At 36.0% G+C, this 27,170-nt stretch overlaps 1 protein-coding gene across 17 annotated transcripts in view; it reads left to right on the top strand.

Annotated features, from left to right (window-relative positions):
* TUT4 (terminal uridylyl transferase 4) overlaps nt 1-27,170 on the top strand; it is a 138,544-nt gene that overhangs the window by 19,940 nt on the left and 91,434 nt on the right. For 9 of the 17 annotated variants that reach the window (XM_045477380.1, XM_045477383.1, XM_045477391.1 and 6 more), the window contains 3 exons: nt 8,228-9,079; nt 17,510-17,673; nt 23,177-23,293. In XM_045477380.1, coding sequence (XP_045333336.1) covers nt 8,320-9,079; nt 17,510-17,673; nt 23,177-23,293 — 1,041 coding nt within the window. In that variant the 5' untranslated portion in view covers nt 8,228-8,319. Of the gene's footprint in view, nt 1-6,656; nt 6,771-8,227; nt 9,080-17,509; nt 17,674-23,176; nt 23,294-27,170 lie in introns of all 17 variants that reach the window. The other 8 variants (XM_045477381.1, XM_045477386.1, XM_045477384.1 and 5 more) reach the window with 1 other exon arrangement.

The raw sequence follows: 27,170 nt of genomic DNA, 5'->3' as shown, positions 1-27,170 counted from the left end.
AGAAGCTTTTTAATTTGATAGTCTTCCTTGTTTATTTTTGCTTTGGTTTTTTTGGTTTTGAAAAAAATATATTTTAATGTTTATTTATTTTTGAGAGAGACACAGAGTGTGAGCAGGGGAGGGGCAGACAGAGAGAGGGAGACACAGAATCCGAAGCAGGCTTCAGGCTGGAACCCACGAACTGTGAGATTGTAACCTGAGCCAAAGCCAGACGCCCAACTGACCGCTACCCAGGTGCTCCCAGTTGTCTTTGGTTTTGGTGTCAAATCCGAAAAATCATTGCCAAGACAGATGTCAAAGAAAAACTTTAAATTTTGATGATCCAGTATTTATTTCTTTGTTGTATGTTTTTTTTTAAGTTTATTTATTTATATTTAAAGTTTATATATTTATTTATTTTTGTCGGGGCTTGAACTCCTGACCCCTGAGATCAAGAGTCACATATGCCACTACTGAGCCAGACAGGTGCCCTTGTCTGCTTCTAATGTCATACTTAAGAAGCTGTTGCCAGACCCAAAGTCCTGAAGACTTACAATTTTTATATAGTATGTGAAATTTTAAGTATATATATTCTTTTCTTTTCTTTTCTTTTCTTTTCTTTTCTTTTCTTTTCTTTTCTTTTCTTTTCTTTTCTTTTCTTTCTTTCTTTCTTTCTTTCTTTCTTTCTTTCTTTCTTTCTTTCTTTCTTTCTTTCTTTCAAGTTTTTATTTTTAAGTAATCTCTACACCCAACGTGGGGCTCGAACCTACAACCCTGAGATCAAGAGTCACACACTCTGCTGACTGAGCCATCCAGGTGCCCCACTGTCTTCTTTCTTGCATAGATTTACTGTAGTGCATACTCCTATGTTATTACTTTCTTTGTTTAACAGTATGTCTTCACTATCGCTCCATAGCAGAGTAGAAACTTACTCTGTTTAATGGCTGCTATGGTAATATATTTTATGATTTTGTGATAGTTTTCCTTACCAATTTAGCATTATCGGCCATTTGAATTTTGTTCCAGTCTTTTGCTTTATAATTAGTGCCTAAGTTGATCCATTTTGAGTAAATTCTTGTAACCGGTATAAGGTCAGGGTCCAAATTCATTCCTTTGAATGTACATATCTGGTTTTTGCAGCACCATTTCTTGAAAAAACTGTCCTTTCCCCACTGAATACTATTAGCATCAGTGTCAAATCAGTTGACCACATATGTGAGGGTTTATTCTGGGGCTCTCTGTTTTATTCTATTGATCTGTGTTTTTTTTTTTTTTTTTTTTATGCCAGTATCATGCTGTTTGATTACTGTAGCTTGTATTAAGTTTTGAAATCAGGAAGTGTGAGTCTTCCAATTCTTTTTTCTTCTTTTTCTAGGTTGATTTGGCTAGTCAGAGTTTTTTGAAATTCCTTATGAATTTTAGGATGAGGTTTTCTATTTCTGCAAAAAATACCATTGGGATTTTGATAGTGCATTCAGTTTTTAGATTGCTTTGGGTAGTGTTGGCATCTTAACAATATTGTTAACGATAGGGGTGCCTGGGTAGCTCTGTCGGTTTGAGTTCCCAACTCCTGATTTCAGCTCAGGTTATGATCTCCTGGGGCTCTGGGTGACATCATGGAGCCTGCTCTGGATTCTCTTTCTCCCTCTCTATCTACTCCTCCCACTTTCTCTCCCTCTCCCTCTCCCTCTCCCTCTCCCTCTCCCTCTCTCACCCCCTCTCCCCCTACCCCTCAAAATAAATAAACTTAACAAAACAAAACCCAGTATTGTTAACAATATAAGTTATTGGTGATAACTTCAGAGAAGGAAGTGAGTGAGTGCACAGTGGGCTGCATATCATGAATTTTGCCTAGTGTCTAGCTTTTGGCAGCTCTGGGAAAAAAGCTCCTAAACCATTCTTGGGATTTTTGAGCTTAATAACAGTAAGCAAGGGGTGGAGTGCTTAATCCTTTAAAGTAAATGATAAGAACAGTAAGAAGAATAGTAAGAGTAGAATAGTCTTCCAGCTCTCCCCTTCCTTCGGGGCTGTAAGTCACATGAGCTTAAATACTTCCTGATTTCCAGGAGGTTTATCTGGAATGTCATAATTCCTCCTTTTGTAGAGTATAGTTTAGCCACAAGGCTAGAGAATGCTTGGTTGACATTTTTTTCATTCAGAACTTTAAATATGTCATCTTTTTTCTGATTTTCATGGTTTCTGATGGGAAACCATCTTTTAATCTTATTGTGAATTCTTAGTATATGAAAAGTTGCTTCTCTCTTACTGCTTTCAAAATTCTCTCATTGTTTATCAAAATTGAGTAGTAGTTGGTCTTCGTGTGGATTTTTTTAGTTTATTCTGCTTGGAGTTCTTGGGCTTTTTGGTTGTGTATAATTGTGTCTTTCATCTGATTTGGGAAGTTTTTGACTATTTCTTCAAGTATTCTTCTGTCTCCTTTATTCTCTTTTTCTCCTGAGATTCCTATTATGCTTGATAGAGAAGAAAACAAATAAGAAAGTCAGGAAACTACAGGGAGCAGAAAAAAATTTAAGAAAACTATTAGCATTCAGAAATAAGAGATAATAATCATGAGACAAGAACAGAGTGTCGTAAAAAGGAATAATCAGAGAGTTAAGGCATTTTTAGAAATGAAAATGCTCCTCTCCTCTTAAATGAGGAAGATTTGGAAGATAAAGGTGAGGAAATCACTGAGGAAAGAAAATAAAGAGATAGAAAATGGAGAGAAAGGTAAGATAAATGCAGAATCAATGTAGGAGACATAAAGGCCAATTAATAGGAGTTAGAGAAAAAGGACAGAGAAAATGAAAGGGAGGAAAAGATACAAGACATAATATAAGAAAAAATTGTCAAAACTGGGGAACTTGAGTTAGAGATTAAAACAGCCAACTAAATACCCAGACAAAGGTTTGAAGAAATATCTGCTCCATGGTTTATCAATTAGAAATTACATGGGGTGCCTGGGTGGCTCAGTCGGTTAAGCGTCCGACTTCAGCCAGGTCACGATCTCGCGGTCCGTGAGTTCGAGCCCCGCGTCGGGCTCTGGGCTGATGGCTCAGAGCCTGGAGCCTATTTCCGATTCTGTGTCTCCCTCTCTCTCTGCCCCTCCCCCGTTCGTGCTTTGTCTCTCTCTGTCCCAAAAATAAATAAACGTTGAAAAAAAAAATAAAAAAAATAAATAAATAAAAACGTTAAAAAAAAAAAAAAAAAGAGAAATTACAGAGCACTTGAAACCAATACTAACTACACTATATGTTAACTAACTCAAACCTAAATTGAAAAAACAAATTACAGAACACCGAGACAAAGAGAATATCCTAAGTTTCCATACAGAAAAGAAACAGTTCAGTAAAAAAAGATGAAAAATACGGGCATCTGGCTTTGGTTTTGGCTCAGTCATGATCTCGCAGTTCATGGGTTTTAGCCCTACATCGGGCTCTGTACTGATAACATGGAGCTTGCTTGGGATTCTTTGTGTGCCCTCTTCACTCTCTCACTGTCTTTCTCCCTGTCTTGTAAATAAACATTAAAAAAAGAAATGGAAAATAAGAATGGCATGATTTTCCCTAGTAATACTAGAAACTAGAAATCATTGAAACAATACCTGTAGCATTTTGAGTGAATGATTTCTAACCTAGAATTTTAAACTTAATTCAACAAAATATGAAGATAGGATAGACATTTAAGACATTCAGAGTCTTATAAAATTTACCTACTTCTTGGGGCTTACGGGGACCAATAAATAGCACTCTTTCCTTTCCTGAATCCTGAACAAATTGGGAAAGACAGAAGAAGCATATGGAGATTAGATTATCCTTTTTTATTATGGATAAAATGCACTTTGGAGAATGGGACTTAATATTTTCAAGTTTTTGTTAATACTCAGTGCCACAATTAGACTTACTGAGGCACAGCCACAACTATAGGCCCTGTGTTTGGCCATCAGTCTGGAATGGATATTTTAATTGGTAGTGATTTTAAATGTCTTTTGAGTACCCAGCATTGTGGTAGTGGGGCAGGTGGAATAGGGAAGTGCTAGATATTTGCAGGAGGAACAAAAAAAAACGGGGAACCTAGTCTGATACCTGACAGATTGTGGCGATTAAGCAAACCTCTGATAGCTCTGTGGTTTCTAATGATAATAAGCATCCTGCTGTTGCTTAACCTACATGCACACCAAGACCCAGTTAGCCTGAAATCAGACTGCACCTGTGCATAGTAGCCATCATAGGGCATATATAGTATTATGCAGAATTCCTAGAAATCTCTGCCTATTCTGCAGAACCCCATATGAATATTTCATGCCCAAATTATAACCACCAATAAAAATCAGCCCCATATCCACCCGGCGCTACTTAGATTCTCGGAGTGTGCCCGTACTCCTCTTTCCTTCAGGTGTGTACTTTCGCTTTGTAGTAAAGCTTCCTCTGCTGTATTTCACTCTGACTTGTCCTTAAATTCTTTTTCACAGCAAAGTCAGGAACCTGGCACTAGTTGTTAGTTGAAGTCTCAGGGCCTGAGAACTCCCTCAGTCTCCAGTATCTGTAGGCATTGTAAGAATTCAAGAAAGGAAGACATGGTTAGAACTAGAAGTAAGAAGTGAACTGATATCTTAATAATATAAAAATGAAATGGGATACATTCTAAATGCTATTGTTTTCTATATTCAAATACCTTTTTAAAATTTATTAAAAATTCTTTGTATCTTCTTGACAATAATTGCGCATTCAAGGTTGGAACCTCATTTAATCCTCATTTACTACATTGGAGAAATGTAGCCAGGAACTAGAACATAGGTCTGACATTTTTATTTTGTTCAACCAATTTTGCTATGAGTGTGCAGTGGGAAGCAGTGAACCTTATTTTCAAAATCTTAACCTCCTCAGAGAGAACTTCATTTCTAGAAATTACAACTTTTTTGGGAAAAATTTATACTGTTGATAGCTTAAAATAGGAATTTTGCTATATAATATTACCATTTTTTTTTTTTGAATAGGACATCTGTTACTCTTATAAGAAGATGAGGAAGATTAGAAATTAAGTAAAGCTTGTTTTTAATAACATGTTCCTGTTAAAAATTTAAATGTACTTTTAGTTACACGAACCAAATTAATCAAAGTGAAATGTAGCAATTTCCTGAGTCTTGAACTAGCATTTATCTATATTAAGTACATTAATTTTTTAAATGTTTGTAGCTTTAATTTATGTATACAAACTTGATTTATAGAGTTTTTTTTTTTTTAATTTTTAATGTTTATTTTTTTTAAGAGAGAGAGGGAGAGAGAACAAGCGGGGGAGGGGCAGAGAGAGAGGGAGAGGCAGAATCTGAAGCAGGCTCCAGGCTCTGAATTGTCAGCACAGAGCCCAATGCGGGGCTCGAACCCATGAACTTTGAGATCATGACCTGAGCCAAAGTCAGACGCTCAACCGACTGAGCCACCCAGGCACCCCGATTTATAGAGTTTTTTTTTTGAGTGGAAGAATAGTGTATCTAGAAAGTTTTGTTGGGGCCTGGGTGGCTCAGTTGGTTAAATGTTCAAATTTGGCTCAGGTCATGATCTTACGGCTCGTGGGTTTGGATCCTGCGTTGGACTCTGTGCTGACAGCTCAGAGCCTGGAGCCTGCTTCAGATTCTGTGTCTTCCTCTCTCTCTGCCCCTACCCCACTCGTGCTCTGTCTCTCTCAATGAATAAACATTAAAAAAAAATCTGTAAAAGTTTTTTTTTAAGTTTGTTTATTTTTGAGAGAGAGAGTGCAAGCAGGGGAGGGGCAGAGAAAGAGGGAGGGAATCCTCCTAAGCAGGCTCTGTGCCACCAGCACGGAGCCCAACATGGGGCTCAAACAGTGAAATCATGACTTGAGTCAAAATCAAGAGTCCTACGCTAAACCAACTGAGCCTACCAGGTGCTCCTCTAAAAAGTTTTATAAATGGAATTGTGGATCAATGTGGCTCAATCAAGTGTTTGTTGTATTATGGCTTTTGTCAGGGAGATGACATCTACAAAATTATTAGAGTCATCATCATAGAATAGAATTAGAAAATTTAAAATATTTTGGTTTCTGGATAAGGTAAAATTAATCTTTTAGAAATGGAATCCATTTTTATTTTTAAAATTAAGAATGTGCAGTAGTTTCTACAAGAATTTAGATATAGTCATATTTGATAACTGTTTTGACATTTATGTGAAACACCTTATGAAGAATATTGAGAGCAGAATGCATAAATTTAATAAATTCAAATATCCAAAAACCAGGAATATAAACATTCTTTTTTATAGATAGCTAAGAGTGCTACAGCTTTTTACTAGAAAATAATATTAGTCACAGAAGACATTAATGGTGAAAATCTAGGATGGTTTTGGCTTAAAGTTTTTTTTTTGGCTTAAATTTTATAATTTGAAAAAGTTACTTTATAAAATTATTTTTTTAGTTTATTTATTTATTGAGAGACAGTATAAGTGGGAGAGGGACAGGGAGAGAGAGAGAGAATCCCAAGCAAACTCCATGCTGCCAGCACAGAGCCTGATGTGTAGGGCTCAAACCCATGAAACCGCAAAAACCAAACCAAAACCAAGAGTTGGATGCTTAAATGACTGAGGCACCCAGGTGTCCATAAAATAATTTAGAAAGAAGAATCTAATTGTTTTTGTTTTTGTTTTTGTTTTTTTAAATAAAAGAGAATGTCAATCTGGACAGAGATCAAGGCAGAGGATACATACTGCTTTACTACAATAGGAATTATAAAACTTAGGTGCACGTTGAGTAAGATGTTGTGGTGGAGACATAGCTAGGTAAGTTTAGTTTCTTTAATTTGGACATAGGTTTTGGTATAAATAGATAGTTGAGAGGATATGACTTGGTGTTTTGGACTTTTTATTTTAGGCAATTTTTTTGCATTTATATGATGTATGGTTATATGATTAGAGGTGTTCATTTGCCCAAATTTGTAGTTTAATAAATTAAGTAAAATCAAAGATGCCACTTACATTTTGTTTTAGCTGACTTTAATTTTTATTCATATTAGTTATCTGTTTAGAAGCATAGATCTGAATTTAAGGCATACAGGGCAAAGTGAACAGTAAAAAAAAATTCTTATTTCTGTAAAATACAGTATACAGGGTATTTCTAATATAGAAATAACTTAACAAAATGCAGCATTTTAATTTGTTTGTAGTTTGTGCTCAGTGGTAAATGTATAATTGTTTCTATTATATTTTAGAACAAGATGAGTTCTGACTGATTTTAGTATTCTATCATCTTTCTTTTTTAAACATTCTTTTTTATATAGCGGTTTAAATTTTTATAGCAGAATTGACCAGAAAATACAGAAGGCTCATAAACTCCTTTCCCCAATACAGGAATAGCCTCCCTGTCATCATCCCAGGGTGGTATATTTGTTATGTCAGTGAACCTACATTGATGTGTCACTAGCACCCAAAGTCCATAGTTTATGTTAGGGTTCACTTTTAATGGTATATATTCTATCGATTTTGTATAATGTATAATGTCATGTATCCACCATTATATCATATAAAATATTACTATCATTTTTTCATTCTGGGTTCCTATTTTTAAATTTTTTAATCTCAGAAAAATTAATTTAAACTCCTTTATACTTTAGAGGTGGAGAAAGTCTGTTGACATTATTTCCCCATCTTTAGAAAATCAAGTTTGAAGTAGGTTAGCAGTATAAATAGGTAGTGTTTAGTAGGAAAGTCATGTAGGCAAAATCTTACAATTTGGGCCTCTATAAACTGATTCCCTATATTGCCTATAAATTTGGATTCTTTTTTTAAAAGCTTTGTTTATTTAAGTAATCTGTATACACCATGTGGGACTTGAACTCACGACCCCAAGAGTCAAATGCTCCATTGGTTGAGCCAGCCAGGCTCCCCTAGATTAGGATTTTTGTGTTTTCTTTGTTCCATTTCCTTTTATGTTAATTGTGGTACATCAATTGCAGGTTTTATTTCCCTTTTAGTTGAAATTCTTATTGAGTAATGTAAAACAAATTTTACTTCTAAAATTGTTTTGATGTCACATTGCCATAATTACATTACAACCTTCTTTATGAGCATTTGGTTGTTATTTACTAAGTGGGTTTTAACTCCTCATATGGTTTTCAGAGTTTTTAATTTTTTACTATTTCTTTAGTTTTAAGAACAAATTTTGAAAGTCTCACCAATTTAAAAAAAGTGGCTTTTGTGTTTTAAATAACAGATTTTTTTTTTTTTTTCCAATCCAATAGTTTGTTTGCCTAATCTGGACTTGAAGCAATTCAACTACTAGAAATCTGCCATTTTACAGTATCACAATTGGGAAGAAGCAGGTTTTCAAATAATGGAAGAGTCTAAGACCTCTAAAAATGAAAATCATGAACCAAAGAAGAATGCTTGGGCTCTTTCTGAAGAAAGCAAAGCAGTTAAAGTTATATCTAATCAAACTTTGAAAGCTAGAAATGATAAATCCATAAAAGAAATTGGGACCAGCTCTCCAAATAGGAATAGTAGTAAAAAAAATAAGCAAAATGATATTTGTATAGAAAAGACAGAAGTTAAATCATGTAAAGTAAATGCTGCCAACGTAGCAAGTCCTAAAGATTTGGGATTAGTCCTTCGAGATCAAAGTCATTGCAAAACAAAAAAATCACCTAATTCACCAGTAAAAGCAGAGAAGGTACCTGTTTCACAGGCAAAAGCGGAAAAGTCACCAAAGTCATCTAATTCACCAGTGAAAACAGAAAAGACATCCAGCTCCCAGGCAATAGCAGCAGAAAAGGCACTTAGTTCACAGAGGAAAACAGAAAAAGTACCCATTGCTCAGATGAAATCAGAAAAGGTCCCTGGTTCGCTAACAGAACCAGAGAAGGCACCCAGTTTACCGTTAAAAGAAAACATGCGACAGATAGAATTACAGCAGATTGGAAGAAAAATTCCAAGTTCCTTTACTTCTCTGGACAAAGTGAATATTGATGTTGTAGAGGGAGAAAAATCTGCTTTGGAAAACTCACCACGATCTCAGAAGCAACAAGCATGTACAGATAATACTGGTGATTCTGATGATAGTGCTTCGGGAATTGAAGACATATCAGATGATTTGAGTAAGTACAAATTACATTATCCCAGGGTCACATTTTTGGAGAGATTTTTCCTATGTTAATAGTGTTTAGATTATCACCAGTTTGATTTTAACTACTTTAATTACAAGAAGGACATTAATAATACGGCTTTTTAAAAATGTTTGTTTATTTTGAGAGGGAGAGAAAGAGCACAAGTGTGCATGTGTGAGCAGAGGAGGGGCAGAAAGAGAGAGAGAGAGAGAGAGAGAGAGAGAGAGAGAGAGAATCCCAAGCAGGCCCTGCACTCAGTGCAGAGCCTGACACAGGGCTTGATCTCACAACCGTCAGATTATGACCTGAGCTGAAATCAAGAGTAAGATGCTTAACCAACTGAGCCACCCAGGTGCCCAAATAATATGGCTTTTTAAGCTAAAAAAGAACGTTTACATTTATTGAGGTGGGTAAAAAGCCTGTGCAAATAGAAATTAGTGGCTCCTATAGTCCAGTATGTAGGTATGTGCATGTGTACACACACAAACACTTTTTAAGTGGTCCTGGTAATATGTAACTCATTCATTCAACAAACATGTATGTATTGAGTTCCTTTTATATGCCAAGCATATGTTTACAATGAAAAACCCAAAAAATACAGCCCCAGACCTCAAGGAAGCTTCTAGTTTGATGGGGGGTGATACAGATAAAGTGGTGGTTTAGTTCAGTGCCAAAAACTTAAGAGTTGAGAGAGTACATGATTTAATTGAGGGATTTAGATTTTAGATTGAGAAAATGTAGGACATAATTGTGAGACTGAGAGTATGACTGAGATTGAGTATGACTGGAACAGAATTGAGGGGAAAAGTAGCAAATGATGCAGCTGAAAAGTCTTAGAACAATTGGAGAATGAAGGACCTTTTAGGACATGATAGGCAGTTTGGACTTTATTATGAGTGTTTTGGAAGACACTAAAGAATTTTAAGTAAGGTAGTGCTATGATCAGATACAGATACATATTTTTAATCTTTTTGTCTGCAGTGCAGCAAATTTTTTGACAGGAACAAGAATGGAAGCACAGATTGGTTAGGACCCTTGGAATTTACTTGAGCTATTGGTATAAAATTCATTTTCTTTTGGGATTTTGATCTTAGTTTTAATTAATTGCTTATAAATGTTGTCTATGTCTTTTGAGTAATCCTGATTCTCTTTAACTTAATGGATTTTTCTTACCAATCTTTTTTCCTCATGTTTCTGTGGCTAGTTGGATAAAACCTTTTCTTGGTATATGAATAACAAAAGAAAGCTATTTCACACTTTGAGAACCTCCGGTAAAGAGTTTAGAAATAGTTTCTTTTTATTTCTGGTGATAGTATGTTGACAGACTTTTTTTTTTTATTTTAATAGACGTATTTTTATATGCATAAGAAAAATACCAACTTCATAATTTTAAAGATATGCTTTAGGAGAAGGACAAAAAAAGCAAGTCAATTTAAAGATAGTATCAAATAGGGGCGCCTGGGTGGCGCGGTCGGTTAAGCATCCGACTTCAGCCAGGTCACGATCTCGCGGTCCAGGAGTTCGAGCCCCACGTCAGGCTCTGGGCTGATGGCTCAGAGCCTGGAGCCTGTTTCCGATTCTGTGTCTCCCTCTCTCTCTACCCCTCCCCTGTTCATGCTCTGTCTCTCTCTGTCCCAAAAATAAATAAACGTTGAAAAAAAAAAATAAATAAAGATAGTATCAAATAAATAACACTACTGATAATGTTTAGATAAGCAAATCTGAACATGATAACATGTGAATGATTTTTTTAAATTTATTTTTTGTATTAAAAATTTTTAAGTTTATTATTTAGACAGAGACAGCACGAGCTGGGGAGGGGCAAAGGGAAAGGGAGAAGAGAGAGAATCCCAAGTAAGCTCTGCACCATCAGCACAAAACCCATTGTGGGGTTCAAACCCAATGAAACTAATGCAATCATGACCTGAGTTATAACTGAGTCAGATGCTTAATCAACTGAGTCGCCCAGGTGCCCCAATGAATGATTAAAAAAAATTTTTTTAAATGTTTGTTTATTTTCGAGAGAGATAGAGCATGAGTAGGGGAGAGGCAGAGAGAGAGGGAGACACAGAATCCAAAGCAGGCTCCAGTCTCCAGCTGTCAGCACAGAGGCTTGAACACATTAACTGCGAGATCATGACCTGAGCTGAAGTCACTCAACTATTTAAGCCACCCAGCAGCCCCATGAATGATTTTTTTTTTTTAATGTTTATTTATTTTTGAGAGAGCGCTGGCGGGAAGGAGCAGAGAGGGAGACAGATTATACTAAGACAGGAGCTGACAGCAGAGAGCCCAGTGTGGGGTTCAGACTCACTAACTACGAGATTATGACCTGAGCTGATGCCAGATGCTTAACCAACTGAGCCACTGAGGCGCCCCAATGATTTTTTTCTTTGAAATGTATTTATTTTTGAGAGAGCAAGGATGTGAGCGGGCCTAGGACAGAGAGAGAGGGAGACAGAGGATCCTAAGCAGGCTCTGATAACCAGCTGAGCCACCCAGGTGCCCCTGTGAATGCTTGAAGTTGCTTAAAGATCACTTACAATGGTTTGACCACTTGAGTTAGTGAAAAATCTAAATTAAAGATTTATTTATTTACTTTTATTTGAGAGAGATCACAAGCAAGGAAGAGGGACAACAGGAGAGAGAGAGAATCTTAATTAAGCAGGTTCCATGTTCAGCGCTGAGCCCTTGCTAAGCCTGAGACAGGGCTCAGTCCCACAACCATGGGATCATGACCTGAGCCAAAATCAAGAGTTAGATGTTGAATAGACTGACCCATACAGGCGACCATAGGATTATTTTTTAATATTAATTTTTATTATTTTATGTTTATTTTTGAAAGAGCACAAACGGGAGGGTTAGAGAGAGAGGGAGGCAGAGGATCTGAAGTGGGCTCCGTGCTGACAGCAGACAGCCTGATGTGGGGCTTGAACTCACCAACCGAGAATTCATGGCATGAGCTAAAGTCAGACTCTTAACCAGCTAAGCCACCCAGGTCCCCTTTTAGTATTTAAAAATTTTTTTTCAAGTTTATTTATTTTGAGAGAGACAGACAAGACAGTGCAAGTGAGAAGGGTGGGGAGAAAGAGGCAGAGAGAGAATCCCAAGCAGACTTCATGCTGCCAGCACAGAGACTTACATGGGGCTTGAACTCAAGAAATTGTGAGATAATGACCTGGGCCAAAACCAAGATTTGGATGCTTAACCGACTGAGCCACTCACGGGCTCCAAGATGCTGGATTTTTAAAAAGCTCCTGAGTAAGATATGCTTTTGAGCAGGATAACCCAACTCATTTCCTTACTTTCATTTACACCACCCTTCATTTTACTTTTTACACAGCCAGAATAATCCTTTTAAAATTATTCAGATCATGTTACTACTCTTCAAAATGTTTTACTAGTTTCCTATACGTTAGAGTAATAGTTAGCATCCTTGCAGTGACCTGTGAGGCCCTATGTGATCTGTGCTTCTGTGATCTGTGCTACTGTTCCACTTCTCTGCTTTCTTTCTACATTTTTTCCCTCTCCCCTTCTCTGCTCCAACTGCATGGTTTCCTTGCATTTCCTCAAATATGGAGAATGGTCTTCACATTTGCTTTTCCTTTGCTTGGAACATTCTTCTCTGAGATGTCCACATGGCTTGCTCCCTTACCTCTTTCACCTTTTCAGTGAAGGAGGAATTTACAGTCTTTACTCTTTTTAATTGTTCTCAGTAGTCTTTTTTTTTTTTTTTTAAGTTCATTTATTTATTTTAAGAGAGAATGTGAGTGAGGGAGGGGTAGAGAGGGAGGAAGAGAGAGAATCCCAAGCAGGCTCTGCACCAGCCCCTCAGAGCCTGACTTGGCTCGAACTCATGAACTGTGAGATCATAACCTGAGCTGAAACCAGGAGTCAGATGCCCAGGTGCCTTTCTCCATAGTCTTTATTACTATTTGTCATATTTAAAATTTTTCTTATTTACCTTTTTATATAATAGTTTTATTGAGATACAGTTCACATGCCAAAATGTCTCATTTAAAAACATACAGTTTAGGGGTTTTTAGTACTATATTGATAGAGTTGTGTAGATATAGCCACTGTCTAATTCCTGAAAATTTTTATCACCCCCAAAAGAAACTGTACCCATTAGAAGTCACTTACTCATTACTTCCTCCTCCTAGACATTGCCAGCCAGTAATCTACTTTCTGTCTCTATAGATTTCCCTGTTTTATATAAAGGGAATCATACAACATGTGGCCTTTTGTGTCTGGCTTTTTACACTTAGCAGAATGTTTTCAAGATTCATACATGTTGTAGCATGTACTAGTACCTTACTCCTTTTTATTGCTGAATAATATTCCATCTTATGGCTATACCATGTTTTACTTATCCTTTTATCAGCTGATAGATAATTGAATTGTTTCCATCTTTTGCCTAGTATAAATAACCCTGCAATGAACATTTTTTTTGAACATTTATTTAAAAATTTCTGTGTGGGTGTGTGTATTCATTTCTCCTTGATATATATGTTGAAGTAGAGTTCTGAGTCATATGATAACTACTGTCTTAACCATTTAAAAGTATATAATTTAGTGACATTAAGTACATTTATAGTGTTGTACAACCATCACCACTACCTAATTGCAGAACTTTTTCATCACCCCAAAAGGAAACACTCTACTCATTAAGATTCACATCCTTTTGCCCTCCTCCTGTCATCTTCTGACAATCACTAATACGAAGCTTTCTGTTTCTATATATTTACCTTTTCTGGATATTTCATAGAAATGGAATCATGTATGTTGTTTTGTATGTCTGGCTCCTTCATTAAGCATCGTGTTTTCAAGGTTCATTTGTGTTATATATATCAGTACTTTTTTTTTTTTTTTTTTTTTAGAGAGAGAGAGCGAGCATGGAAAAGCAGGGGAGAGGGGCAGAGGGAGAGAGAATCTCTACCAGGCTCCACACCCAGTGCAGAGCCTGATGTGGAACTCGATCTCATGACCATGAAATCATGGTGGTGACCTGAGCTGAAATCAAGAGTAGTAGGATGCTTAACTGACTGAGCCCCCCAGGCACCCCCCAGGACTTTTCCATTTTAAGGCTGATGCTATAGACTGAATTGTGTCCCCTTAAATTTTGTATGCTAAAGTCTCAACTCCCGGTATGATTGCATTTGGAGATAAGAGCTTTTAGTAGGTAATTAAGATTAAATGAGGTCATAAGGGTGGGTTCCTAATACAATGGGATTGAAGCCTTATAAGGAGAGGAATAGAGGCATCTGTCTCATTGTATGCATGAACCAAGGAATGGCCTTGTGAGGACACAGCAAGAAAGCAACTGTCTGCAATCCAAGGAGAGAGCTCTAATTAGACACCAAACCTGCTGGCACCTTGATGTTGGGCTTTCCTGCCTCTAGAACTGTGAGAAAATAAATCCCTGTTAAGTCTATGGTATTTTGTTATGACAACCTGAGCTAAGACAGTTGAATAATATTCCACTGTGCGGATATGCCACATTTTGTTTATGTTTATCAGTGATTGGACATTTGGGTCATTTCCACATTTGACTATTGTGAATAGTGCTGCTATGAACATTCATGTAGAGGTTTTTGTTTGAATACCTGTTTTGAACTCTTGTTGTTTTGGGATAGTATTAACATCTCACAGAACTGGAGTTTGATTGAAGAAATTTGGGAACTTCTGCCAGATGTTATTTTATATCCATGTTGGTTTTAGAAAAATAAATAATTTATTTCTGAATTTTAAAGAAGGTATGTAACTTTCTATAATTATTTATATTGGCAGAAATGACAGTTTTACAAGATTTGCTGATGTTGCCTTGTAGTGCTTGGCAAATTGTACATATAGAAAAGAGAAAAAGGTTAGAATATTCTTACTACTGTTCTTTATCATGAAATGTAGAAATAAAACTAGAATTTTACCTTTTATTTTACATTACCATCATAAAATCGTTACTAAAAAGCTAAATTATTTTTCTAAATACTAGGATACAATTGCAAATTACTTATTGTGCATCAGTCTTTCCCTGACAATAATTTAAGAATTAATTAGCCAACCTAACATAATTCTTATGTTTGAATCCTCTAATAACATCTTAAGAGTTTGCCACCTGACTCTAGAGACTTCTGTGTCCTTGTGGTAGGAAACACTTCATTTCCAAAGGCCTATCATTTCTTCTTTGTTTAGAAAATTCGTGTTATCAAAAGGTAGAATTGACTGTCATGGTTCTTCTAGATGGCATGCAGTTGGCTTTTGAGGGCAGAATGGAGAGATCTGTTGTCCATGAACGTTTACTTTAAGTAGTGTTTTTAGATACATCCAAATTTATTTGTTCAGTACACTTTTATTATGTGTCTTCTCTGGTCTAGGTATTAAAATCTGAAAGTACAAAGTTAAATAATACCTAGTCATTAGCATCAAGGAATCTATCATGTGAAGTAGGAGATAGATAAATGAATACAAATTACATTATTATGCAAATGTGAAACAATAGAGAGTGTTATGAGAATACAGTTGTATAATTGAACAACACAGGTTTGAATTGCACAGGTCCACTTATATGGATTTTTTTTTAATTAAAAAAAATTATTATTTTTGGGGGCACCTGGGTGGCTCAGTTGGGTAAGTGTCTGACTCCTGATTTTGGCTCAGGTCATGATCTCATCGTTCATGGGATGGAGCCCCGAGTTGGGCTCTGTGCTTATAGCGTGGAGCCTGGTTGGGATTCTCTCCCTCTCCCTCTCCCTCTCCCTCTCCCTCTCCCTCTCTCTCTTTCTCTCTCTCTCTCTCTCTCTCTTTCTCTCTCTTTCTCTCTCTCTCTCTCTGCTCCTCCCTCTCTTGTGCTCTTTCTCCTTTTCTTTCTCAGAATAAATAAAAATAAGCTTAAAATTTTTTTTTTAATATTTTCATTTTTTTAAAAGTATCACTACACTCAGCATGGGGCTCAGTTTATAATCTCACGATCAAGAGTCACATGCTCTACTGACTGAGCCAGCCAGGCACCCCTAATTTTTTTTTTTTTTTTTAGTAAATATAGTATGGTACTGTAAATCTATTTTCTCTTACGATTTTTTTAATAACAGTTTCTTTTTTCTAGCTTACCTTACTGTAAGAATAAAATATATAGTATATATATATATATATATATGTATAGTATATATATAACATGCAAAATGTGTGTCTATCAACTGTTAATCATTAGGCTTTTGGTCAAAAATAGGCTATTAATAGTAAAGGTTTTGGGCAGTCAAAAGTTACATGCAGATTTTGGCACCCCAAGCCCCAGTATTGTTCAAGTGTCAACTGTATAAAGAATATCAGACTGTCTTCTGAATTAGGTTAAGCTCAAGCTGAATTTTGCAGGACAGGTAAACATTACTAGTTGAAGTGAGGAGGGCCTTGATGGTGGAAGAAAAAACATATATAAAGGACATTGAGACTTGAAGTAGCAATGATCCATTCTAGCACATTTGGTATGAATGAAACGAAAGATGCTTAAGGCAGAATATAAGGTTAGAGATATAGAGAACTTAGCTCTCTTTCTGAAGGTCTTGGTTTAAAATCTGAGAGAAGCCTTCCCTGACTCCCATATCTAAAGTCTCCTTCTCAGTTACTTGCATTTCCCCTTTTATAACACTTGCTACAACTTGGAATTATTGTAGTTACTCTGTTTACTGCCTTCATGAAGGCAAGAATGACATGTAATAAGCTAGAGAGTTTAAACTTTATCCTGAACTCTTTGAAAGCCTTATATATTTTAAGCAAGAGAATAACATGATTCATTATGTATTTAGAAAAATCAGAGTGATGGTGGAACCTACTGTATGCTAGGTATATAATGCTACGTGCTGAAAATGAAAAGATGACAGCATCCAGTCTTTGCCTTGAAGAGATTGCAATGTAGCTATGAGGTAGGGAAGCAAAGAAAGAAATATTGATGTGGTAGAGATATCCATGAGTTCAGTGAAAGCAAAGAGGGAGGAGCTTGGTGTGGGTTTGTGGTCTAGAGTATGTATGTTATTTTGGCTGCTAGTGTATATTGATGAAGTCACTAAACTGGTTTTAGTGATTAATCTTTGGGACTTCAAATAGCTTTTTATCACACTTCAGACATTTTGCAAGATGGTTATAGTGTGTTAGCCTTCTGCAGTGAGTGTCAGTTAGATTTGTCTCTCTTGATAGGTTGGAAGAACAAGATAGGCATTTGACCCATGACATAGATTTTTCTTTGTGAATTCTGATACCATGTATATCTCTTACTTGAATCTTACATAAGTATACCAACTTGTACAACTAAGGAATGTATAAGGAAAGAATCTTTTTTCTGTATGTGCAGAAATTGAATGTTTTCCATTAAATTTTTTTTTTTTAATTTATCAGTTCTGATGGTAACTAAGTGGTTGCTTCCTTTTCCAGGTAAAATGAAGAATGATGAATCTAATAAAGAAAATTCTTCAGAGATGGACTATTTAGAAAATGCTACTGTGATAGATGAATCTGCATTGACACCTGAGCAGAGGCTAGGCTTGAAACAAGCAGAAGAACGCTTAGAAAGAGATCACATCTTTCGACTTGAAAAAGTATACTATGTCATTTTAGTTGTTTGGAGGAAGATGCATGTTTCATAACTTTTCTTTGCCAAGTACAGCTCTTTTTTTTTTTTTCCTTTTATTGCTAAGGCAGAGATAGCTTTCATTTTTCCTAACTTCCCTCTTTCCTGCTTTCTTCTCTCCCTTTGTTCAGTAAATCCTTATATCTGTGAATCTGACTTCATTCATTCTCATTCCAGGGGTCAACAAACTATGGGGTTATCCTCTTTTTTTGCTTTTTGGTTGGTGAGTTTTGTGTTTTTTAAATTGTGATTTAAAAAACCCCTACTCCTTGTTTTTATAAACAAAGTTTTATTGGTACACAGCCATGCCCATTTGTTTACCTATTGTCTATGGCTGCTTTCATGCTACCATGGCAGAGTTGCATTGAGTAGTTGCTCTAGAGAGCATATAGCTTGCAAAGCATAAAATATTTATTATTTATCAAAGCGTATAATATTCATTATTTACCAAAGTAAATATTTACCAAAATATTTACCAAAGTAAAATATTTACCAAAGTATTACTTTGTCCCTTTACAGAAGAAGTTTGTTGACCCTTGATTTATTCACTCATCAATAGATATGGAGTGCTTGTTACTTTCTAGGTACTATGCTAGGCACTGGGGATATATTGGTGAAAGTGGCAGTTTATGAATTAGAAGTGAACAGTCCATTTGGAATGATAAATAAATTAGTAAATACTATATGATGTATTACACTTTAACCCTTTTTCCTTGGTTTTCTACCTTTTCCTCTTTTTTCTCCCAAATTTACTGAGTATCTCCAGTGTATTAGGAACTGTTGTAGCCATTTGTATCTTGTTCCTGAGTACTAATTAATTTTTTAATCTAGAAATACACATTCCTAGCCTTAATAAAAACACTGCTAGGTATTGAAGGAAAGAATCATAAATCAATCTGTTCATAAATAGATATTTGGGATATTTGTGAATATGTATACAAGGAAATAGGTAATCATTCTTGATAAATAAGAAAGGAAAGAAAGAAATGGTATAATTTTGTAGAGTTTAGAAAAATGAGGTCATATCTAAATTGAAGAAGGCGATCCTAGGTTATTAATAGGACAGAGTAGTCACCCTCTGAAAATAGAAAGGAATATTAAGGGCGTCGGGGCCCATAATGTAGAAGAGAATTTAGGTTCTGTACTAGCTAGTCTCCCAAGCTAGTTAGAAGGAAGTCTTTTGCAATTTGTTATTTTACTTAGTCCTCTCTTTCCTATCATTTTCTTTTCCCTAAGTCTGGAATTAGTGCTATTCTGGATCTGTGTATTGTTAAGATAAATATTGAGTGCTTTTCATGTACCATGATCTGGTGATAAAAAGTTGAATTGGACGTGTGTGGCATTTTTAAAAACATGATGCTTCTCCTCTAGGAGTTTACTGATTAGAGAAAAACATGTAAGCAAATAACAGTAATAGTAACACTGTTGTTTGAAAATGGGATCTTAAAAGAGCAACCAGCTTGAATGCTTTATAAAGAGGTAACATTGGAATGGAGTCTGAAGGAGTAGTTAGGAATTGACTTGGTGAATTGGGGAAGGCTGATATAGGTGAATATTATATGGCATATATAAAGGAAATGTGAAAGATGTGTTTTTAAGACAGGTTGGGGACTGGATGGGGTAAGATATGAAGCAGGAAAGATCAATTCTTGGGAGAAGGAAGAAGTTGGGGTGGAATGGATATTTGATGGTGGTGGGAAAGAATGGCCTGGGGTAAAAGAAAAGCTTGGAAGTGTGGAAGACGTATTATTTGTTGTTTGAATTTGTTTATTTGAATTTAGGCAATAATTATATAAAATGAGTGTGCCAGTACCAGCATAGATGTCTGTAGTCTCTTTTCTTCCTGGCACCTCTTTGTCCTCCAAAACCTCTTGTTTCAATTGAGTGTACTTTTTTTTTTAATGTTTTGTTTATTTTTGAGAGAGACAGAGAGACCAAGCATGAGCAGGGGAAGAGTAGGAGCAGAGAGAGAGGGAGACACAGAATCTGAAGCAGGCTCTAGGCGCTGAGCTGTCAGCACAGCTGAGCCAACCAGGTGCCCCAGTTGCTGAGTGTACTCTTAGTTAACCTTTTTTTTTTTTTTTTACCAGCTTTAGACATTCATTAAGAATATTCTTTTTTTTTTTTAATTTTTTTTTTTAACGTTTATTTATTTTTGAGACAGAGAGAGACACAGCACGAACGGGGGAGGGTCAGAGAGAGAGGGAGACACAGAATCCGAAACAGGCTCCAGGCTCTGAGCTGTCAGCACAGAGCCCGACGCAGGGCTCGAACCCATGGACCCTGAGATCATGACCTGAGCCGAAGTCGGGCACGTAACCCACTGAGCCACCCAGGCACCCCCATTAAGAATATTCTTAACTACTTGCTTTTGGTTTCATCAGGTCCTTTGTTTCATACTATACCCATAGATTATCTGATTGAGGAGTAAAATGTAGATTTTTAAACTGTACCAAAGAAGGAATGAATCCAAGCTCTTAGATCAGAAGGGTAAATTTCCCCATAGTGAGTGTTAAATGTTGACTAGGAAATACTAGTTGACTAGTATTGTTGACTAGAATTTCCATGCCCAGAAAAAGGTTTATTAGTGTGTGTGTTTAATGGCAAAATAAAATATAACTATAATAAAGGAATTTTAAAACATTTTTTATTTGTTTCTCCTGTGAAACTAGAAGCTTCATGATAGAACATTTTTGTCCTATTTCCTGTTGTACTTAATATATTGCCTTGCACATAGAAGTTAGCCAATAATTGGAGGTAGTTTGCTTAGTGATTAAAGTATGGGTTTCTGAGTCATGGGGTCTATCTCTGCCACTTACTGGTTGGGTAACATTGGATAAGTTACTTAACTTCTTTAAACCTCAGTTTCTTCATCATTAGAATAGAGTTGATAAAAAAATAACAGCTCATTGGCTATTAGGAGGGCTAAATACAGTAATACAAGTAAAGTTCTTGGCATAGTGCCTGGTATGTAGTAACCACTAAATAAAGATCAGCTATTTGTAGAATTGAATTTACCAAGGAGAGCAATTTTTATTATTACTTTCTAAGATGATAGAAGCAGTTTTCAGTGTTAGAGATTTATCCAAGGTCAATTGAGATGTCATCTCAAGCTTTCTGACTCCCCGTTCAGTGTTACAACAAATTTTTCTTATAAAAAAAATCCAGACAAGTCCTTGTCCGCTAATATTTTACAACTGAAAAACTCGTGTCATAAGTGATTTCATGACTCCCTCATCAATATTCATAGCTTCAGGTGTTCTGTATTTATGCTTTTGACTCCTGAATCGACCCTTCTTGCCACATTCACCACTCTTCTTGAACCAAGTCAACATCATCTCTCTTCTGGATTGTTGCAGTATGCTCATAATGGCAATAAGCTCTTCCTGCTTCTGTTCTTGAAGGAATTAGGAAGAAGGCAAGTGATCCCTTTAAAAGTAGATTAGATCTTGTAATTCTCTGCTTGAAAACCTTCAGTGTCTTCCTCTCACACTTGGAATAAAAGCCAGGGTCTTTTTATAAGGGGCCCTGTGACCTGGCCCCAATTACCCCTCTGCCAGTCATATACTAGGCTTTTTGCAGTTTCTCAAACATATTAGCACATTCCTGCCTCAGGGCCTTAGCATTAACATTTCCTTCTGCTTAGAATGTCTCTTACCAAATATCCACCCAGCTTAATCCTTCACTTCCTTTAAGTTTATCAGTAAAGTCTTAAGTGAGGACCCTTTTTTAAAAAAGTAGTTAATACTCCCACACCATATTCCTATTAATTTGTGCATTTGTTTATTTATTACATGTCTCTGTACACTAGAATGTAAACTGTGAGAACAGAGAATTTGTTTTGTTTATATTTCCCCAACTCCTAGATAAATGTCTGACATAGTATGAGCTAAGAAGGTATTTAGGGAGTTAAGTATTAATTGTGGTTAGAAACTAAGAGGTAGGAGTCTCTGCAAGGTCTTAATTCGTTCCCCAAGAAGGACAGATTTGAAAGAGTTTTTTTGGTTTGTTTTTTGTCTTTAAGTTTTTATTTAAATTCCAGTTAACATACAGTGTAATGATAGTGTCAGGTGTAAAGTATAGTGATTCAGCACTTCCATACAACACTTGGTGCTCATCACAAGTGCTCTCCTTAATTCCCATCACCTATTTAACCCATCCTCCTACCCACTTCTCTTTTGGTAACCAGTTTGTTCTCTGTAGTTAAGCATCTGTTTCTTGCTTTGCCCCCCCCTTCTCCCCTTTGCTCATTTGTTTTGTTTCTTAAATTCTACATATGAGTGAAATCACATGGTATTTGTCTTTCTCTGACTTATTTCACTTAGCATAACTCTCGCTCCATCCATACCTTTGCAAATGGTGAAAGGATTTTTATACTACAAATCGAAATGACTATCGAACTGAATTTTCCTTTTTGCTTGTTGCCTTGGACAGATTATTTAATTCTTGAGATTTAGTTGCTTTGCCAGTAAAATGCGGAGTCATTAAATGATGGCTATATTTATTTTTAGTCTGGTAGGATTGTTGGTAAATTTGGGGTGAGAATCTTTTTGTCAGGAATTGCAGCCTATTGAAGATCGATCTGAGATAAAAATTTAAGCATTGCTGCAATTTCAGTATAAGGCACTAGAAATAGTATTTTAAATTCAATGTGTATTTATTGTGTTTTTATAATTTTTCATTGTGTAATCAATATGGATAGAGCTGGTTTTGGATTCAGATATACATGAATTTAAATTCAGCATCTCCTACTTAATGTTGTATCCTTGTGAAAGTTACAAGCTGTATGAGCTTTTGTTTTCACATGTATAGAATGAAGATAATACCAATCTAATTGGATTATTAGGGGTATTAAAGTGACAAATTATATGTGAAAACACCTAGTATGGTGCCTAGCACATAACAGGCCCTTTGAAATTACTAAGTTTTTAAAAATTATTTCAAGAGTAGATTTATAAAGTATGACTAAAGTACTATGATAATTTTGTGTGTCAGAATTGTTCCCTTTGGAATAGTTGACTCGAGAGAGTATCCATTTATTCCCATGAGATTGAGATTCATTGGAGTGATTTTGGAACTCAGCTTTTGAAACTGTCTTCCATATTTGCAGTTCATTCTTTTGAAATCCCCTATTTGAGGGTGGATTTTATTTTTTATAATCAAAAGACAAAGTTTGAAACTGGTTTTTGGGACAACATTGGAATAAGACTAAGTAACAAGACTGACTTTTTTATCCTACATTGGAGTCTAAAGACTATATTACATTATCATGTTGTTTGAAATTAGTGTATAATCGCCTATGATGACTGTTTTCAAAAGGACAACTATCTTTTCGGTATATAAGTACTGATTTGTTTATTAAAAATTTATTCCTTTAATGCCTATTTTTGTTACTTATGTTTATGTCATCCAAATATATAGTCAAAAATTTACTTCTCTGTTTTCTGAAAATGTATTTTTTAACTTTTCAGCGCTCACCAGAATATACCAATTGCCGATATCTATGCAAACTTTGCTTAATTCACATTGAAAACATCCAGGGAGCTCATAAACATATAAAGGAGAAACGACATAAGAAAAATATTTTGGTGAGTTCTTTTTACAAAATATTTTATTTATATTTTGAATGGTAAAACTATATCAGAGATTTATTTATGAAACCAAAAATGAGGCATTTGTCCAGTCTTATATTAGTAACTAAAATGATAGCATTAAAAACTGTGATTGACTTTATCTTAGGTGGTCAGGAGGGTCTTTTCAGAGACCAGTCTTTTCATCCTAAAGTATGTTGATTACTAAGTTTAAAACTGTCAGAGAGGGGCGCCTGGCTGTCTTATTTGGTAGAGCATGTGACTCTTGATCTCCAGGTTGTAAATTTGAGCCCCATGTTGGGTGTATAGATAACTTAAAAATAAAACCGAAATGAATGCATGAATGAATACATACATACTTACATACATACGTAACTGTCAAGTACAGTCAGTCCACCTGATATTTATTGAGATTTTATGTGCTTGGTCTAGGCAGCGGTGAACAAGATAGTCGTGATTCCTACCCTCAGAGTGTCTAAAGTATTGGTGAAAGCGTACACTGAAAAAGAATTTAAGTATAACGAGTTTTATTAAAGGGAGAAATGTGGTGCTAAGGAAGTGTACAAGAATGTTTTACTTAGTCTGCAACAGAGACAGTTTATCTGAGAAAGTGTCATTTGAGTTGAACTTTGAAGTAGTTTAAAAGAAAGGTGAATGGCACAGAGGAGTAAGCTGAGGGCATTTTACACAAAAAAGTATGAATAAAGTTCTCTAAGTTAGGTAATGATGTGGCATATTAGGAACTGAAAATGTCTAGTGTGACTGGGGCAAAGAGAGATAGGACGAAAATGATGTGAGGTGAAGGTAGAGAAGTCCAGACCATGCAGGGCTTTATGATGATTAGACTTTGGGAATTCATAATTTTTTAGTTAACTATTTTTGTTTGAACATTTCGTAGACATAGATATGAATAGTGTTTTTAAAAATGATTAGTATTTTAGCTATTTAATTTTTTCTTTTCAAAGTTGTAATATTAATACAATGTAATCTACTTATGTCTCAGTCTCTGCTGGTGTATTTTTTCTGAGAAATACTCTTACCTGATCTTCCCAAAAAGTCTGGATTAGGTATTTCTGTGCTTGCATAGCAGCTTGATCAGAATGTATTGTGCATGTCTGCTTTCTCTCCTTTTCTTCTACACTTTCAATATCCAGTATTCTAGCAGGTAGGTTTAGTGTCTTATTTTTGTTTCTATATTGCTTAGGACAGTGTCTGACACATAGTAGGTGTTCAGTACATCTTTCTTGAAAAAATGAATGCATTGAAGAAAATCAGAAATTCGGAAAAGAAATTCAGATTTTATTAGCCTATTTTGATTTAATTGGAGCTTCATAAGACTTAATGGAACAGAGACAAAGTGGTAGTTTAGGAGATAATAACTGAGAAATTTCAAGAAATGTTGAATGATGCTACTCATTAATTCCAGGAACCTCAGGGAGTTCCAAACAAGAAACTTAAAAAGAAAGCCAATACACATTATATACTTTATGAGGAAATGTTAGAACATTACAAAAAAGCAAACAAACCTTAAAAACAGTCGTACTGGACTTCTGCTTTTGTTGAAATTGGAATAAAAAGGACTAGATTTACCTCACTCTTGAAATAACCAAAGGGGAAAAAAGGATAAAAATAGCTAACAGTGGTTTTCAAGCAATGAAGGACAGGCAGTGAATGGAAAACAAATGAGGTGAACCCAATGATTACTCCAGTTTGATTTCCATACTGCATTATAGGGAGGGGAACCCAATGAACTCCCAGAGGTGAGATGAACTTTAGTCCAGGGAATCCAGGGTGGCTAGAGTTTGTAGGATAGAATAACAAAAAAGAGAAAGCTTTTTTGTTGAAGAAACAAAAAAGAGAAAGCTTTCTTGTTGAAGAAACAAAAAAGAGAAAGGGGTGCCCAGGTGGCTTAGTCGGTTAAGCATTCCACTTGGGTTTGGCTTTGGTCATGATCTCACAGTTTGCTAGTTCGAGCCCTGCTGACAGCACAGAGCCTGCTTAGGATTCTTTCCCCGTCTCTTTGTCCCTCCCTTTCTCTCAAAATAAATAAATAAACTTGAAAAAAAAGAAAAAAAAAGAAATCCATAGGTGTAAAGACAGTCCCCTCAGAGTATTCAACACAGTACTGATTGGTACATGCATGTGAGAAAGCTGCCTAGAGCCAGGGAAAGAACCATCTGATGGAATTCAGACAGTGCTTGATGCTCACATAGGGCTTTGAATAGTAAGTACCTTGCCACTATCCAGACTGGAAAACCTTCATGGGCATTGGGTGGAGTATGCAGAAAGATTCTGTTTCAGGAGTGGGGAGTATATAACCATAAACTAAATGCAGTCTGATCCTGACTAAAGTATTTAAAAGACAAGACCCAAAAGTACAGTTTCCAGTGTTTTAGACCAAAGGTTGAGAATGTTTATAGAAACACAGTATATCCATCACACAAAAAAAGTTCACGTTGGCATTCAAAGATTATCAGGCATACAGTGAAGCAGGAGAACACAAACCATGATGAGGGGAAAAACTGATTAAATTGACTCGAGAATTAGCAGAGGAAGACATCAAGGCAGTTAACTATATTCCTGATATTCCAAAAATTAAATAGAGACTTGGAAGATATAAAAAAGATTACAATTGAATTTATAGTAATGCAAACTACAGGGTCTAAGATGAAAAATACACTGGGTAGGACTAATGGCAGATCAGACGTTGCAAAAGAAAAAGTGAACTTGAACATACGATAATGGAGGCCATCCAAAATGAAATAGAAAGAGGAAAAAACTTGAAAAAAAGAAATAAAAGGTCACCCTTGAGCTCTGGGATAATTGATAATTTGCGTGCCAGTACACATATTCCAGAACACTAAAGAAGAGTATGGCTTCCTAATTGAGTCCATGAGGCCTATGTTATTCTGATACCAAAACCAGAAAAAGACATTACAATAAAAGAAAACTTAAGCCCTATATCCCTCATGAATATAAATGCAAAAATTCTAAACATTATTTTAGCAAGTTGAATCTAAGAATAATTTTAAGGAAGAAATATATTATGACCAAGTGGGGCTTTATTCCAAGAGTGCAGTTTTGGTTTAGAAAACCAATGAATGTAATTTATCATATTAACAAACCAAAAAAACTATTTGATCATTTCAGTAGATGCTGAAAAAGCATTTAAAAAAGTTCTTATAAAAAGTCTCAGCAAGGGGCTCCTGGGTGGCTCAGTCGGTTAAGCGTCCAACTCTTGATCTCAACTCAGGTCTCAAGTTGATGAGTTCAAGCCCTGCATCAGGCTCTGCAAAGCTAGGAATAGAAGAGAACTTCCTCAATGTGATAAAGAACATCTATGAAAAACGTACAGCTAATATCATACTTAATGGTGAAAGACTGAACACTCACTGTCTCCCTAACATTAGGAGAAAAGATAAGATACGAAAATGGTATAGCTTGGGGCGCCTGCGTGGCTCAGTCAGTTAAGTGTCTGACTTCAGCTCAGGTCATGATCTCACAGTCTATGAGCTCAAGTCCCGTGTCGGGCTCTGTGCTGACAGCTCAGAGCCTGGAGCCTGCTTCAGATTCTGTGTCTCCCTCTCTCTCTGCCCCTCCCCTGACCATGCTCTGTCTCTCTCTGTCTCAAAAATAAATAAAAACATTAAAAAAAATGGTATAGCTCTTGTGAAAATAGTATTGTGTTTCCTCAGGAAATTAAAAGTAGAATTACTGGGGTGCCTGGGTGGCTCAGTCAAGCATCTGACTTCGGCTCAGGGTCATGATCTCATGGTTCATGAGTTTGAGCCCTGCGTTGGGCTCTGTGCTGGCAGATCAGTCTGGAGCCTGCTTCAGATTCTGTGTCTCCCTCTCTTTCTCTGCCCCTCCCCTG

The sequence above is a fragment of the Leopardus geoffroyi genome, chromosome C1, assembly GCF_018350155.1.
Source record: "Leopardus geoffroyi isolate Oge1 chromosome C1, O.geoffroyi_Oge1_pat1.0, whole genome shotgun sequence".
NCBI lineage: Eukaryota > Metazoa > Chordata > Mammalia > Carnivora > Felidae > Leopardus > Leopardus geoffroyi.
Note: the sequence above shows the minus strand (reverse complement) of the source record. Positions and strands in the feature narration are given on the sequence as shown.